This window comes from Camponotus vicinus, unplaced genomic scaffold, assembly GCF_025532165.1.
Source record: "Camponotus vicinus isolate PSW18456_S1 unplaced genomic scaffold, iyCamVici1.0 SCAF_7, whole genome shotgun sequence".
In the NCBI taxonomy this organism is placed as follows: Eukaryota; Metazoa; Arthropoda; class Insecta; order Hymenoptera; family Formicidae; genus Camponotus; species Camponotus vicinus.
In genome coordinates this window covers 16,750,117-16,766,683 of record NW_028141979.1, presented here as the reverse complement: position 1 = coordinate 16,766,683, position 16,567 = coordinate 16,750,117, and the positions used below count along the sequence as shown (strand labels likewise).

Here is a 16,567-nt window from a genome sequence, read left to right as displayed (position 1 = left end):
GACATTTTAAAAATATCCAATGTTACTTTCTTGGACATTCAAAAAATGTCCATTTTAAGTACAAAATAGACCAAAATTGGACCTGTTTCGAACATTAAAAAAACTTTTAAAAATAGGTAGATATGTAGATAAAATATTATTCAATTTTAATGTAAATTAGAGTTAACTTGTTAGTAAAACTTGGACAGTATTCATATTTCAATCTTATATTGAAGAGTGTCTTAAAATCCCATTCAACCAATGAAATGGCCGCAGCATTATTTCATTAGTTGAATGAGATTTTATAAGACAATCTTAGAAATAAGATTGAACTATGAATACCGTCCAATGAGTTTTGTTAACAAGTTAATTCTAATTTGCATTAAAATTGAATAATATTTTATCTATATACCTACCTATTTTAAAAAATTCTTTTAATGTTTGAAAGTATTGACTACCGTCCATATTAATGTGTAAAATATTTTAATATCCTACTAAAAAATTAAGTTCCTAATATAGCTTTAACATCAAATTTTAACAAACAAAAAATTCAATATAGTAATTTTTATTATAACATATTACATATTTATTGTGATTATATATTCTTGTAATATTTTTTTTATTATATATTAATAAAACTGTTTTCGAACTTTATATTCTTTATAAAAAATATATATTATATACTCTTATTTATAAGAGTATATAATATATATTTTTTATAAAATATTTTTTATAATATATCTTTATTTATAAAAGAAATAATAAAATTTTTAAACGAAACAAAAATATTCTTTGAATAAAATAAAATAACATTTTAAACGAAATCTCTTTTAAAATTAATTATTTCTTATTTAATTATATCTTAATTTTCCCCTCTCAGCAGCTCTTCTCAACCATCCTTGGATACATTTTTCCGAATGTTTAGTTGTTTCGCAATATCTTCCTTTCGTTGATGCACCTATTTAAAATAATATCATTAAAATAGAATATTAAAATTATTTTATTTATGCAATTTAACAAAATAATAAGCAAAATAAATTATGCTATGTGTATGATTATATGTTTATTATTTTGAATTATTTGGGAATTGCTAATTTTTGTAAGAAAGTATTATCAAGAGACATAGTAGTGTCTTATACAGGTAGAATAGGATTGCGTTTCACGCATAATACGCGCCTTTATCTAATTAAATCTAACCTAATAGTATACTATTAGATGCTAGACTATACTATTAGTATACTATTAGATGTAGTATTATGTACTATTTAAATTATATGTGCATATGCATAAAATAGAATGCAGTGAATCAAACGCATGCAAATTTCTAATTTTTGTAAAAATATGAGATAAATTTTTTTACATATTTTAGCTTTTTTCAATAAATTCATTTTTAATGTTTATAATTACAAATTTCAATAATTTGGATTAAAATTTTTTTATTTGAATATTTGTGAAATAATAATTATTTTTTAGAATAATACTCACTTATTAAAACTTTACAAATATTGAGGTCACAGAATGCTTTTTTCTGTTTTCTCCCAAAAAAGCTGTATTTGTCTGCAAGTTTATTTGTCATTATCATTGAAAGTGCTCTTCGAATAAATTCATATCCATTCTTTCCTCCTAGATTTTGCAATTCATTTATCTAAAAAATAAATAAACGTTGCTTACAAACTAAATATAATTAAAAAATGAAAATAATATATTTTACATGTGAAATGTAATGTGATAAATACGATTTAATTTTTACACACATACTATTTAATATATGTATATATGTATGTGGATGTATCCATGTGTGTAAATATATGTATGTATATGTATAACGTAATTATTTTTAATTTAAATTAATTATGACATATTAATAAAATAAGTAAAAATAGTAATATTATAGACTTCAAAGTTTAATTACCGCATTAGTAATTTCATTTTCATTTTCCAGAATAAGTTCCACTGTCTGAAGTTCTTCTTCGGTTTGAAGGGGAAAATTTAAATCTTTATTATTAAATATTGAAATTATTTGTTCTTTTTCTTTGTTAGCATTTGTTTGCTGAGAGACATTTTTTAGGTTCAATTTAATATCTTTGACTTCAGATAATATATCAGTGACCACACTTCGTATTAAATAATTTTGGGCCACTAAATTTTTAACAGTCTTTTCTGAAAAAAATTATTTTAATTTATATTTAATTTTATTATTATATTGAAATTTATTGTCAATATGTATGTGTATATTGTGTGTAATGTTTATATCATATTACCATCAAGTTTCTTACTACTGCAACAACTGCATGTTGAATTGCATGAAGCACCTATAAAAAAATACATCACATAACAATTTCTCATAAATTTATTTTTAAATAAAAATGTTTAATTTTCTATTATTAGTTTGCCCGTTGACAATGTCTCTCAAAATTATTTTTATGAATATGTATAAGACTATAAAATGATGAAACTTATAAAATACACTTACTATATAAAATACACTTACTTTGTAGTGTTGTATCATAACTTGTCGAAGCAACATCTTTATCAAAAATTGAATTATCTGTAAAAAGAAGAATTTTAGAAATATAAAATATAATATATATGTCTGAGTAAAAATAAGTAATAATAATGGTAAATGATCCCGCGAGTGCTTCCTTTTTATAGTAATTTTTGAGGGCGTGTAAAATTTCGGGGCGGGAATACCTCAAGTTTTCTGACGTATTTGTTTGGGCCTATGTTCAAAAATGTTTATGACATTATTGACAAACGGTTTTGTTTATCGGCCGGCCTTTTTCATCGCAAGCCGGAAAATTGTTGTATCGCGAGAACGGTTCTGTTTGTCGGTCGGTCTTTTTGTCGCCGATTGGAAGAGTATTATATATATATATATATATATGTTTAATCTTGAAAGGAAGAAACGTGAAGCCGACAGGACGTAACAATATATATATATATATATATATATATATATATATATATATATATTTGAAATATAATATGCACAAATATTAATCAAAATATGTAATTAAATGTTATTAATATGTAACAACTTACTATTTTCTATATTATATGATGTAATCTTTTTGGGAGAATTATACTTTGATTTAAAATTTTCTGCTCCAATATTTTCCTTCTCCTGCTCCAATATTTTAGTTTTTCTTTTTAATTTTGGTGGTTGTGGTAATGAAAGGAAACTTTCTTCTGTTGATGAGGAGGAAGATAATATTTTTTGAATTCTTATTCTTTTAGAACTATCTTCTGCTTCACTAGTATTTATATCACTTGTAAACTCAGCGATACGCGCTTTCGAGCGTGCCTTAGAATAGTCATCTAAAAATATTGTAAAATTGAATCTTTTTATTTTATTGCATTTGCTTTATATGTAATCATATCAAAACTAGTAAATTGTTTTAAAAACTTAAATATTTATTTTAAAAAAGTAAAATAAAACTCAAAGAAACAGTAAACAGTAAAACTCAGTACATATATTACTTTAAATGTAAAAACTTACTGAAAGTAGAATTTCTAAAGTTCTTAATTTTATACTTAGGCCAGCATGTATTTAAAGGCTCGTGCTTTCGTATTGCACACATTAACTTTTCCCGCGAATATGTAGGCCAATAACAAAATTGTCCTTGTATCCATATTGAAGGTATTGCTTCCACAGTAGAGTCCTCTTCGAATTGCACTACGGTCCACGTTTGTTCGCACATCTTTCTTTTCAGTATATAAAATTCCTCTCCCTTTATATATTCCTTTCCCTTTACATATAAACCATAGACAACCCATATTAGAAATTTCCAGCAAGCGACACAAGTATCATTCTTTTTTCAAATCCAGTGACCAAGAAAGATAAAATAATTTAATAACAAAGAAAAAGGGATAGATTAAAAATAATCGTCATTGACTCTCTTTCTCTTTAATCAACATATTGTATACAATGCAGCGCATATTTATTTCAATTTCATAAAGAGCATACGACATTTGTTAATAGAAAATTATAAAATGAAATCAGAATAATCTTTACAACTATATATAAATTGAAAATATTTAGATTTAAAATTAAAAAACAGTTTTATGAAAAAAGAACAAAATTATTAAAAACACGAAACTATTCTTTTATAATTTTTAGAATTTTTTTTCTTAGAAAAATATGCATAATAGTAATTATTAGTATACTAATATTAACAATTAAATATTTGCATGTATTAATGGAAATACTACATGCTTTTCGTCCCAATTTAATATTACACATTTAAATGAAATATCTGCTACATCAAATATTTCGAGAGGACCAACATTGTCAACAGCAAAGATTCCGATCTCTTTTGATTCACAAGGACGCGTATAAAAATTTTCTACGACCAAAAACTTTCTACCAATAAACAAATTCATTATTGTAATAGACAATATTTTTAATTAAGATTATGTCTCCATTGATAAGAGTGCAACAATTATTAGGATGAGTTATACACAACATACAATCTTGTAAAATAATTCTTTTAAATTGTTTACAAATGTTCAAGTTGATAGTCGGACCATTAGAATGCTCTTTTTCATAAATAGGATATTTTTTACTTGTTATATTTACTATTTTAGCTGAATGTAAATTTTGTTCGCTTTTCCTTTTAATTATTTGAGCTAACGGTTTTTCACCTTTACGGATAGATTTTAAAATAGTTTGTAAGTAGTTTTCGAATGGAAAGGCACTAAAATTGTCTAACGGACCATGAATTTTAACATCTTCAGAAAGATGCAATAAATTATGAACATTATGAGATATATTTTCTGCACCGTATAAAATTTTAAATGTGTTTACAAAATACAAAAGAAGATTAGAAGCATAATTAATAAAATGTGAATATTTTGGACACGTTAATATAATTATTGCAACATGTAAACTAAGAAAATTTATATATCTATCATTGTTTAATATTTTTCTAAGAACAACAGGGCCAGTATAAAACAAAAATTGTCTGAATTCAGTAGCTTTCCATCTTTTTGCTTCGAGTAATGATCGAGGTTTACGATTAAATTCTATTGGTATATTTTTGGCTTGACTAATTAAATTAGAAGTTATATTTGCAATATTTTGATGTGATAATTTTGTAGACGGTTTTCCAAAACACCATAAATTTACTATTAGTTTTTTTACAACTCCAAGACAAATTAGGTGCATGTAATCTAAAGGAAAAGATTTAATCATATCAAGACCAGGAATCTGCTCTAATATGCTAGTGCCGTTGTGATGTTCTTCTTGGATTTTTGTTCTATAGCAAGTATCTGTTCTTAAATGTAAATTATTTGTATTGGAAAAGCAAACACGATTATTAATATAAACTCCTTTTTCATAACATTTAGTACATGAATAAAAACCCGTATGACCGATTGTGTAGGTAATATAATTTTTTGCTACTGCATCACATACAAAATGAGAAATTTTCACAGAATAATGTTTAGTATCGATAATCATGCCAGTATTAATAACATTTGATACATCTTTAACAAAATCATTTAAATAAGAATTAGCGTTTTTAGGTTTTTGATAACCATGATAAATACCAATCATTTCTACAGTACCATGATGTTTGACAAGCCGACATAAAATAGGATAAACTTGACTTCCAGAACTTTTTGCTAGCGGCAAACCATCTATATTAATTGCAAGTTCTATCATTCCGTTATTTTTAAAAAAGTCATTTGAAGAATATATAAGATTTTTTATACAATTTTCTACACCAAAATGATAATATTGACCAGGTTCAATAACTTTGCTCACAATTGTACGACAAGTTCCTAAAAGAGTTCGAGCATCAGTGGGTAATTTGGGAATATGAGATTTTAATAATTTTAATAAATCATTTAATGCTGTATGTGAAATATTATGCTGTAATGACCACTGTATAAGATGTAATTGTATGTCTTCTTCTAAATTATTGTTTTCTTCAGTAGTGTCATGAAACTTATTTATATCAAAGTTGACTAATTGTAAATCTGAAGAAAATGAAAGATTTTTATCTGATTCATAATTCAATAATAGATCTGATTCTAAAGTGCTATGTTCAAAAAGTTCTGGCTGTGAGCTATTTTCAGAGACATTTGTATTCAGTTCAAAACAGAATCTTTTTGTGACAATTTCAGAACGATTACTTGAAAAAGATTCTTCTTGGGAAGTCTTTCTCTTTGCTCTCATATAATGTTTCTTAATTTCTGACATTATTCTCACTAGACTTACACAATATACTTATCTTCAGTACAGATGAGTGATGAGTGATGAATATGAAATGATAGAATAGTAAAGATGACATAAAGCTAAAAAAAAATAAAATTTACATTAAACAATTTAAACTTATAATTTTAATTTTGTAACTTATATTATTCAAATAAAACTAGCAATTTATTAAGTTTTATTTAAAGTTTTATTTGAAATTTTATCTAGCAATAAAATGAGATACTTGTTTAGAATTACTTATTTATCTCTTTCAATAAAATGTTTATTCGATGTTTCTTTGTTTGTAAAAAAAAGAAACAATAAATTATTGCCACTTGACAATAGGCAAATAGTCAAATATATAAGCTTAAGATTAAAAAATCTTCTTAACAATATAGAAATTATTTTGATTTTAAAATAATAATGTGCCATAGCACGTATATAAAATTATATATATAATTTTATATTATATCATATGCATATAATGTGAAATATATTAGTGCAATATTTTATGTAAAACAAAATCTGTTCTTCATTATATACTTACAATGCTTATCAAGAAATGGGATTTTAACTTCTACGCAAAAGAAAATTGATTATGCTTTCATCAAAGTAATAAATTTTCTTTTGCATAGAAGTTGAAATTCTATTAGAATATTATATAATCACAGTTTTTGATTACATTGTAAACATATATATGTGAAGTAGTCCTGTTTTACATGATAAGTTGCAAACTTATATAAATCTACAATATAAATTTCACTTATAACGTAAGCTGCTTACTGCTACAAGCAAAACGATATTTATAATTGTAAGATTTACATATATTTGCAACTTTGTACATATATATAATATATATGTGCATAAAATAACACCTTTATATTATTTTAATAAAGTATATTATACATAAATTTTATTTTTATATCAGTATCACCACCGACGAGATATAATAGTATCTCGTCGGTGGTATCACAGATTTTCTAACCTTAAAAGTATTACTATTTTTATAGTTTAAAATATCGTCTCTTCTTCAAGCAATGTTATATACTTTTTTACAGTATGTTGTATCTAAAAATATTATAATTAATAATATGTATTAATATTATTTATTCCTTACCGTTAAAAACGAAAAATACCAGATAATAACTGTTGCAGACACAATGACACAGCACTCCAGCGTTTTAAGGGCGTGTTCCAAAATTCACTGCCAGCGCTGAAAATCTATAGTTCACGTTATGTATATTATATATTTTCAGCGCTGGCAGTGAATTTTGGAACATAACCTAAGTGGTAAAGCAGTGATGCCAACGCAGTATATACTTGTGTAGTACGCATTCACGCTTCTGTGCATATATACATATACGACAAAGCAGAATATGGCATCACTGGACTAAAATTTCTTCTCGCGCAGACGCTCCACATATTATAGCAGCTAGTGAAATCCAAAAATACTGTACAACGAATAAACTTGAAATTATAATTATTAAAATATTTTTAGTGTGAAAAATATTTTCAATGTTGTTATAATTTAATAAACAAAACAATATATTTTTTTTAGCAAATTTATTAAGAAAATTTGATCTGCTAGTAGATATTTTATCGTCTCAAAGATGTCTTAGGAATGTCTTCTGGACATTATTTGGATGTGCGTGCTGTCTGATTTTTTTTATCCATTATTTTTATCGATTTAGACTACACTCTGATTAGAGTATCTCTATTAAATATCAAAGAAAATTGATAAATGTTTCACACAAACAATCATAAATTTTTTGAACAAAAATTTTTGTATATATATAATACATTAAATGGACATTTTTAAAACGTGTAATTATAAATATATTTTGGATGTCTATTAATGTATGTTTTTAAAACGTTCATATTATATCCATGGATCTTTGGACTAAATAAAAACCAAAATTGGATGTCCATTGGATATTTGGTGCTGTCTGGGTAGTGATTAGATACATGTCAACCTCTCATTATGCTTAGATATGCAATGTCATATATTTGAATTGTTTCTTATGTTATAATTTGCTAATGTTTCTTATGTTATAATTTTATCCGAATTTGTTACTTCAAACATTCTTAATAGATTTCCTATTTGAAATTTCAAACCTTTTCATTAATGTTCATAGATAATCAAAGGGATTTTCTTTCATTTTATTAGTATATACAGTCCATTAGTTTTATTGTAGTTTAGTATCGGATTTGTGTTACCTCAAGAATATAGTATTTTAAACATTATATATTATATACATATACATATATTTGTTATATGTTAAAAATTAGTAAAAAGAAGCAAATCAAATTTATTTATTTATGTATTATGCAAGTATTTATAATTATTTATGAATTTATAAAATTTATTTATTTACTATAATTTATTTATTATAAAATAAGTATATTTTTATTTTTATACCTGCGTTATATATTGTTCCAATGATTTCGATTTTATCTCCTTTTTTTATATCCAAATCGAAATAATCTTCATGATTAAAATTTATAATATGTACTTCTAATTTGTCCCATCGGTTAAGGATCCATAACCAATTATTTTATTTAATTTATTATTAAATAGTTCACTAAAATTTGACTTAATGTATGCTTTCAATACTGCAAGAATAAATATATTTAAAAAATTAATATTATAAATATTATAAGTAAATTATATATATATATATATATATATATATATATACTATATATATATATGTATATACATTTATATTTTAAAAGTATTTACAACAATATATTTAAAAAACAAATTAAATATATTTACATAAATTTAGAATTATTATAACACGAATAAACATATACACACAGATTACATATGACATATATATATATATATATACATATATATATATAGAACATATATAATTAACAGATGGATAGACATAGAAGAATAAAAAGTGAAATATGAAAAGAGAAAGGAAATGCACGAGTATCCGTATCCTATATAAGCACACATTATTCCTAGAATATTGCATAAATATTACTGTTAATAATAGGTATGCAATATTCTAGAAATATTATGTCTTATAGAGTATATTTTATTATTCGCGTATTGGATTTCACAAAAGAAAACTGAAGAAAATGTTTTTATTTTGTTATGTCATTGTTCAATAATGCTAAATGCGAAAGATTAATCAATATATTGTTTTATATTTTTATAGACATTCCCAGACACAGATACACTCTCTCTCTCTCTCTCTCTCTCTCTCTCTCCCCATTATCTTTGATAATCTTTGTCTATACATTTGTTATATACATGTGTGTAATAAATAGATATGTAATCTGTGCGTGTTGTACATAATCATAATTATGACAAAAAAGTACTGACCTTGTAAAACATCTTCCTTTTGTAGAAAGTCGGCGAGCATACAAAGGTAAACGTTTAGCATGGTATTTCACTACCATTGTATAAAAATAAATATACACTAGAAACACTAAATATATATGTAACTTTCGTTACTTTCGGTTAAAAACATCACTCGTAACGATCGACTCTTTTCCCGCGCTGCCTTGTTCTTACGCGTACGGCGCGACAACGAGTACTATCCGCGCAGTAAATGTATTGCAGCATGATTCCGCGGTATATACTATAGAAAATACAAATTTTATATTTTTTACTTTTTCGAATTGAAAATAATTGCAATAGATTAATGAGATTTTTTCAATTAAAATGGCACCATACACGACATAAATCGGATCATTTTTAATTAAATATTTAATAAAAATTTAATCATGGATTTAATTAAAAATGATCCGATTTATGTCGTGTTTGATGTCATTTTAATCGCAAAAATCTCATCAATCCATTGCAATTATTTTCAAATCGAAAAAGTGCGAAATAAAAATTTTAATTTGTACGATATTTAAATCCACAATAGTTGTTATAGATAAGGAAAGGTCTCCGATTTTAAGCGAGAGCGAGAACGAGTAAGGAGCAAGCGAGATGACGAGTCATGAAAGAGTGCCGAAGTCCGGCTCGCCAGGCTCGCTTTTTCTTATCTTCATACGTATATGTGTCATCTTATTATGGAAAATAAAATTTTTATATTTTGCATTTTATCAATTTGAAAATAATTGCAATGGGTTGATGAGATTTTTGCGATTAAAATGACACCAAACACGACATAAATCGGATCATTTTTAATTAAATATTTAATTAAAATTTAATAATGGATTTGATTAAAAATGATCCGATTTATGTCGTGTTTGATGTCATTTTTATCGCAAAAATGTCATTAATTTATTGCAATTATTTTCAAATCGAAAAAATGCGAAATATAAAAATTTTATTTTCCATAATAAGATGACATGTATATATATGAAGATAAGAAAAAGCGAGCCTGGCGAGCCAGACTTCGGCACTCTTTCATGACTCGTCATCTCGCTTGCTCCTTACTCGTTCTCGCTCTCGCTTCAAATCGAAGACCTTTCCTTATCTATAACAACTGTTATGGATTTAAATGTCGTACAAATTAAAATTTTTATTTCGCACTTTTTCGATTTGAAAAAAATTGCAATAGATTGATGAGATTTTTGCGATTAAAATGACATCAAACACGACATAAATCGGATTACTTTTAATCAAATCCGTTATTAAATTTTAATTAAATATTTAATTAAACTAGAACAACACAGGCGCGCGCTACGCGCGCGCCATTTAGCTTTCTATCAATAATTTAAATAAATATATATGCATCAATACACAATATTAATATAATTAACTAATTTCTTAAATGTTATTTTGAAAGATACACACACATACACACAACATAAAGGCCATTCCACAATAGGTCCAATCAGCTGACAAGTTGCTTTGCTTTTGGTCAATCCGCAACTGTCAACTGACAGCCGGGGCACTTGCAACCTATTGTGGAATGACCCTAACAGTAATATACAACATATACATATATACGTATACAAAGAATAATTATAGTAACTTGTAATTATGTCAAATTTATTAGATTATTAAAATTCTACATTTAAATTAAATAAAATATATATTTAATATTATTTCAAATTAAACAATAAACAACAAATCTAATAACATTAATTAACTTTTTTTAATAATATGCAACAATAAACAATTTGATTAAAATAATAATAACTTCTGTCTTTTTTTGTTCATTTAAGTTCCATTATTACATATTTTTTTTATTCTGCAAACACAAAGATATATATTTTTTTTTATATTTAAAATATGTATTCCGTAAATATCTATTATATAATATTATATAATATATGTATTATATATAATATTTTTATTTTATTTAAATTTTTATTATAGTTGAATTATAAAATAGAAAACAAATATAAATTTTTATTTACTTGTGAAATTTTATTTATTGATTCATCTTCATTAATTTTTCTTTTTTTTGGAGTATGTACTCCTTTCAATAATTGTAGCATCGACATATGCCCATCAAGCTTACGTATATCTTTTATTGAATTGACTATTAAATATGGAGGTTCTATAATGAAGTAAAAAAATATATAAAATTATGAGTTTGTTTCCATTACATTACAAACATTTGTGTTAATATATATATATAAAGACTTATTTTATATTTATTAGTATATGTATACAATGCACGCACACACACGCACACGCACACACACACACACACACACACGCGCACGCACGCACGCACGCACGCACACGCGCACACGCGCACACGCTCACGCACGAACGCACCCACGCACGCACGCACGCACGCACGCACGCACGCACGCACGCACTCACGCATGCATGCACACGCACGTATATACACAGATGTTTATAATATTTGTACTTGTGCATGTATATTTAACTTTTCAATACTTATCGTAATAGTAACTATACATCTAACGTTGTTTAATTTTAACCATAGAACATAATTTTATACAGGGTGTCCTAGAATTCGTGAATACGGAATGCACAGAGTAATTGACCGTGCCAAAAGAAACAATATTTTCCTCTAACAAAATTGCGTCTGAGCATTATTTTCTAAATGAGAACAATTTAAAGGAAACGAATGAGCGCTCCAGATTATGCATGAATTAAAAAATAGTGTTCAGACGCAATTTTGTCAGAAGAAAAAGTTTTCTTTTAGCACGGAAAATCACGCTGTGCATTCTGTATCCGCGAATTCTGGGACACCCTTTATTAAAGCGATAATTAAACATTTATATGTACCTGCATTGTTCATTATTCCTATAACTTCAATTTTGTCTCCTTTCCGTATATCATTTTCAAAATAATTGTCATCTACAAAATTTATAATGTGAATCTCCAATTTTAATGTATCATCTGTGATTGATCCACAACCAATTTTTTTGTTTAATTTATTATTATAAACGCTACTAAAATTCGTTTTTATATATCCTTGTAATACTGCAAATTTATTATCATTTATTATATATATTATTATTTATTTATTATATTTAAAAATGTATAAATAAGATTATAATACTAAACATAAAATTTTTTAATAAAATTAAAAATATAAAAAATTAAAAATATAAGAAATATATAATATAGTATATAATATAAAATATAATATAGAAAAATATAAGAAAAATGCATAAAACTTACTAATGCGATTCGATGTAGTAAACACTTCGCTCAATTTTACTTCATCGGGTTTTGTATCTAAACATGATACAGATTCATATTTTCCCAAAGTGGAAACAACTGTACTGCTTTGAACTTGTAATTCAAAAGGTACACTACCGTTATTGTAATGTGAAAATTTTGGTGGTCTTGCTTGTAAACCATCTAAGTATATAATCTATCGACATACAATTTACAATTATTTTATTCCATACGCATTTATTAATTGCTGTAAACTACTTCGAAGTAATATATAGTAATAAAAATATTTCAGAATCAGTATTTATAATTGAATACATAATTATAATAGAATTAAAGATTTTTTTTAGTTTATTAAAAGAATAAACACATACATTATTACAACTATATATTACTATACTATATTATAATATAATCTCTTGTAAAAATAAAATCCACAGAGTTAGCTTGTCTATTGAAATAAGGAATAATGGAGGTAAATATATAAAAATAAATATTAAACATTATTTTTTAATTTTGTATTACGCGGTATAATATTACAATATTTTTATACTAAAAAATAAAAAAAAATGAAATAAAAAAGATTATAAAAATAAAAAAATAAATAAAAATAAAATAAATTTTGTACTAAAATAATCTATTCTGTATGAATTATAATATTATAATATAAATTAAAATAAAAACATAAATTAAAATATAAAATATAAAATTATAAAAGATATAAGCTAACTTACATAATTTGATTGTATGTACTTTTCCACAATATCTACATTTTCATTCCATGCTACTATTTGTATTCGTTTTCCATTACCATTGTTAAGATAAAATTTAAAAAAATTATACTGTTTATTATTTCCTATTAATCGTGGAGCTTCAATGCCATCCACGAAGCCAATAATTTCTCTATGTGAAGTATAACATGCTTATTAAAATATATTTAAAACATATCATATATTTGAAACAAATATTTTTTATAAAATAATTATAACTGTAATATTTTTATTTTATTTTTACTACTCACACTGTCGAATCATATAATCGAATTGCGTCAATTTCTTCATTTTTGGTAAACAATTCATTCGGATTTACATCTTTAATTTCGTGTATTTGTTCATCGGTAAACATTTTTATTTAATTTTTTCAAAATTTCTCTTCTTACAAAAATAAATTTCTTTTCAATACAAAGTTATTTTCTTTTAACAATGATTTTTATAAATATTAATTATAATAATATCATTATTACTATTTATTCCTATTTTTAATATTTATTATCTATAAGTATTTACTATAAAAATCATATTTAATAAGATTAGGAAAATTAAAATTATTTTCGGAAATAGTGTTATATTAAATAATAAATATATACTTACATAAAAGATATTTACTTAACTTTTTAATACATGTTTTAAATACAAGAAGAAATTTTTTATGTTTGCAGAATAAAAAACATTTAAACAAATAGAAAATAAAATAAGAGGAATTTAAATAAAAAAAGTATTATGGGAGTAGAAAATATAGAATAGAATTATATTATCAAATAAATTATTCAATTGTTTAAAAATTTTGTGTTCAAATTTAGATAATGACAACGATAAAATTTAATAATATAATAAAATATCAAATATTAATAGTGCTTTAATTAATTAATTAAATTAATTTTCTTTAAACGTGTTAATTTTAATTATATCAAAACAAATATTATTACATGAAATCGGGTTTCAAATTAATATTCTTTTAAAATATATACATGGTTTGTCACAAAAGTAATGAGACTAAATATGTAGCGCATAATGTAGCAATATTGAAACATTTTAATTACGCGGAATGTATATATAAAATTAATGACATAAATATATCACAAAGGAACATAGTAATTATTATTTTAATTAAGTCAACTAATAATTTAATAAAATTAAACTTTATAAAATTTGATCTTGGAAAGAAGATAAGAATATCGGATATATTTTGGACTTTTGTTGTTAACATACTTTTTCTAACTGAAGAGAAGGATAATTTGTAAAAAATTGTATCAAAAATTTAATTGTATCAAAATAAATATATTTTGAAGAATATGCGCATATGTCAAATAAGAAAAATAATTTTTATAGATTAATACAATAATAAAAAAATATATTTTTAAAATTATATACCTGAATAAGCAAACAGAATTTGTGTTCATTTAAATTTTCTCTTTCTTATTCTTCCTTCCTTTCCTCTATTCCTTCTTTCTATCTTTCTTCTCTCTATAAACTCTTTCTTAGTTTTCCTTCTTTCTTCTTTTTTTTCTTTATATTTCAATATTAAAGTTAATGGCAAAGATGACATTATATATATATATATATATATATATATATATATATATATATATATATATATATATATATATACACACACACACACACACACACACACATTTTATCTTTTTTAGAAATGGAAATTGTTAACTAATAAATCTAACAAAATAAACTTTTAAAATTTAATCGCAGAAAAAAGATAAGTGTAATATTGGATAAGTTTCATTTTTTGAATCTTTGATGTTAACATATTTTTTTAATTAAAAAGAAGAATATTTATAAAAAATTATATCAAATAATATCATTTAAACCATGTTAATTATATCAAACAACTCATTTAAGTAAAATCATTTTTATAGAATATAATAAAAGAAATGTATTTATACATATAAAATCAAAGAATCTTTAATTAATAATGCAGTTAAATAATTCTTCATATCCGAGTAAAGTAATAGTTATAAAAACCTCGATAAATAATTATAAATTTTTGCATTAAATATACAATGTCCATAAATATTAAGCTTAATGACAAAATGAATACATCATAAATATATATAAAGGAACATATGTTATTATTGTTATAATTAAGTTATTAACTAATTAGCTAATAAAATAAATTTTCACAAAATTTAATCATAGAAAGAAGGTAAAAGTAACATTGCATATTTTTTGAACCTTTAATATTAATGTTTTTTGATATTAATGTTTTTTTTCTAATTGAAGAGAAGAAATATTTGTAAGAAATATATGATATCAAATATCATTTTATATTAATGATATCAAAACAAATGTAATTTGAAGAATATTCACATATTTCAAATAAGAAAAATCATTTTTGTAAAATAATATAATAATAAATATATTTATATATTTTTTATATTATATAATTTACCTGAAATTAATAACTGCGAACAAATCTTTGTGTTTGTGTAAATTCTTTCTTTCTTATTCTTCCTTCCTTTCCTGTATTCCTTTTTTCTATCTTTCTTCTTTTCTTTTCTTTCTTCTTTCTACAAATTCTTTCTTTCTAGTTTTCCTTCTTTCTTTCCTTCCTTCCTTTCTTCCTTAATTTCTTTATTTCTTTAATTTGTCTTAATTTTCTTTACTTCTAGTAACTGCACGTATGTACGCAATGAATTTGAATTCAATTCATATATAAAGATAAAATGACTGTGTAAAAATAAAAGAAATGTGAAAAAGTGAAAAGTTATATATACAAGGTGTCTCAAAACTCATAATCTTTCAGAGACAGATTCTTGGGATCATCTGAAGACGATTTTTCCTCAACGAAAATGTCGAGGCACTAATAATTTTCGAATTATAAGTGATTGGAAATAAGGGGTTTTTCGTAAACTAAGCTTTGTAGAAATAAAATATTAACAAAACCACATTTTTCGATTAATTTTAAATAGAGTTTACTTTAGTTGAGTTTTAATTTAAGGCTTAATTGCAAAGATATATGATGATAAAAATCAGGAACATGCAAAAATGATGGCCTTCATCGACATTTTC

General features: G+C 24.1%; 2 protein-coding genes across 6 annotated transcripts; both read right to left on the bottom strand.

Annotated features, from left to right (window-relative positions):
* Positions 1-742: 742 nt before the first annotated feature.
* Positions 743-7,427, bottom strand: LOC145974682 (uncharacterized). 3 transcript variants are annotated; one of them, XM_083104675.1, is made up of 9 exons: positions 7,296-7,427; positions 6,203-6,279; positions 3,479-3,728; positions 3,022-3,297; positions 2,471-2,527; positions 2,241-2,291; positions 1,892-2,139; positions 1,465-1,624; positions 744-937 (listed from the first exon to the last, which is right to left on the bottom strand). In XM_083104675.1, exons 3-9 carry the CDS (start codon positions 3,678-3,680, stop codon positions 831-833), a joined length of 1,101 nt encoding a protein of 366 aa, XP_082960801.1. In that variant the 5' UTR covers positions 3,681-3,728; positions 6,203-6,279; positions 7,296-7,427; the 3' UTR covers positions 744-830. The 3 variants fall into 3 exon arrangements, with proteins under 3 accessions (XP_082960803.1, XP_082960801.1, XP_082960802.1); XM_083104677.1 differs by lacking the exon at positions 6,203-6,279 and having other exon boundaries at positions 743-937; positions 7,296-7,416; XM_083104676.1 differs by lacking the exons at positions 6,203-6,279; positions 7,296-7,427 and having other exon boundaries at positions 3,479-3,901.
* A 3,872-nt stretch (positions 7,428-11,299) lies between these two features.
* Positions 11,300-16,124, bottom strand: LOC145974428 (uncharacterized). 3 transcript variants are annotated; one of them, XM_083104267.1, is made up of 8 exons: positions 15,948-16,124; positions 14,912-15,046; positions 13,783-13,932; positions 13,496-13,664; positions 12,765-12,960; positions 12,366-12,563; positions 11,519-11,661; positions 11,300-11,349 (listed from the first exon to the last, which is right to left on the bottom strand). In XM_083104267.1, the coding sequence occupies exons 3-8, from the start codon at positions 13,884-13,886 to the stop codon at positions 11,332-11,334; spliced, it is 828 nt and encodes a 275-aa protein (XP_082960393.1). In that variant the 5' UTR covers positions 13,887-13,932; positions 14,912-15,046; positions 15,948-16,124; the 3' UTR covers positions 11,300-11,331. The 3 variants fall into 3 exon arrangements, with proteins under 3 accessions (XP_082960393.1, XP_082960394.1, XP_082960395.1); XM_083104268.1 differs by having other exon boundaries at positions 13,783-13,915; XM_083104269.1 differs by having other exon boundaries at positions 13,783-13,912.
* Positions 16,125-16,567: the final 443 nt, after the last annotated feature.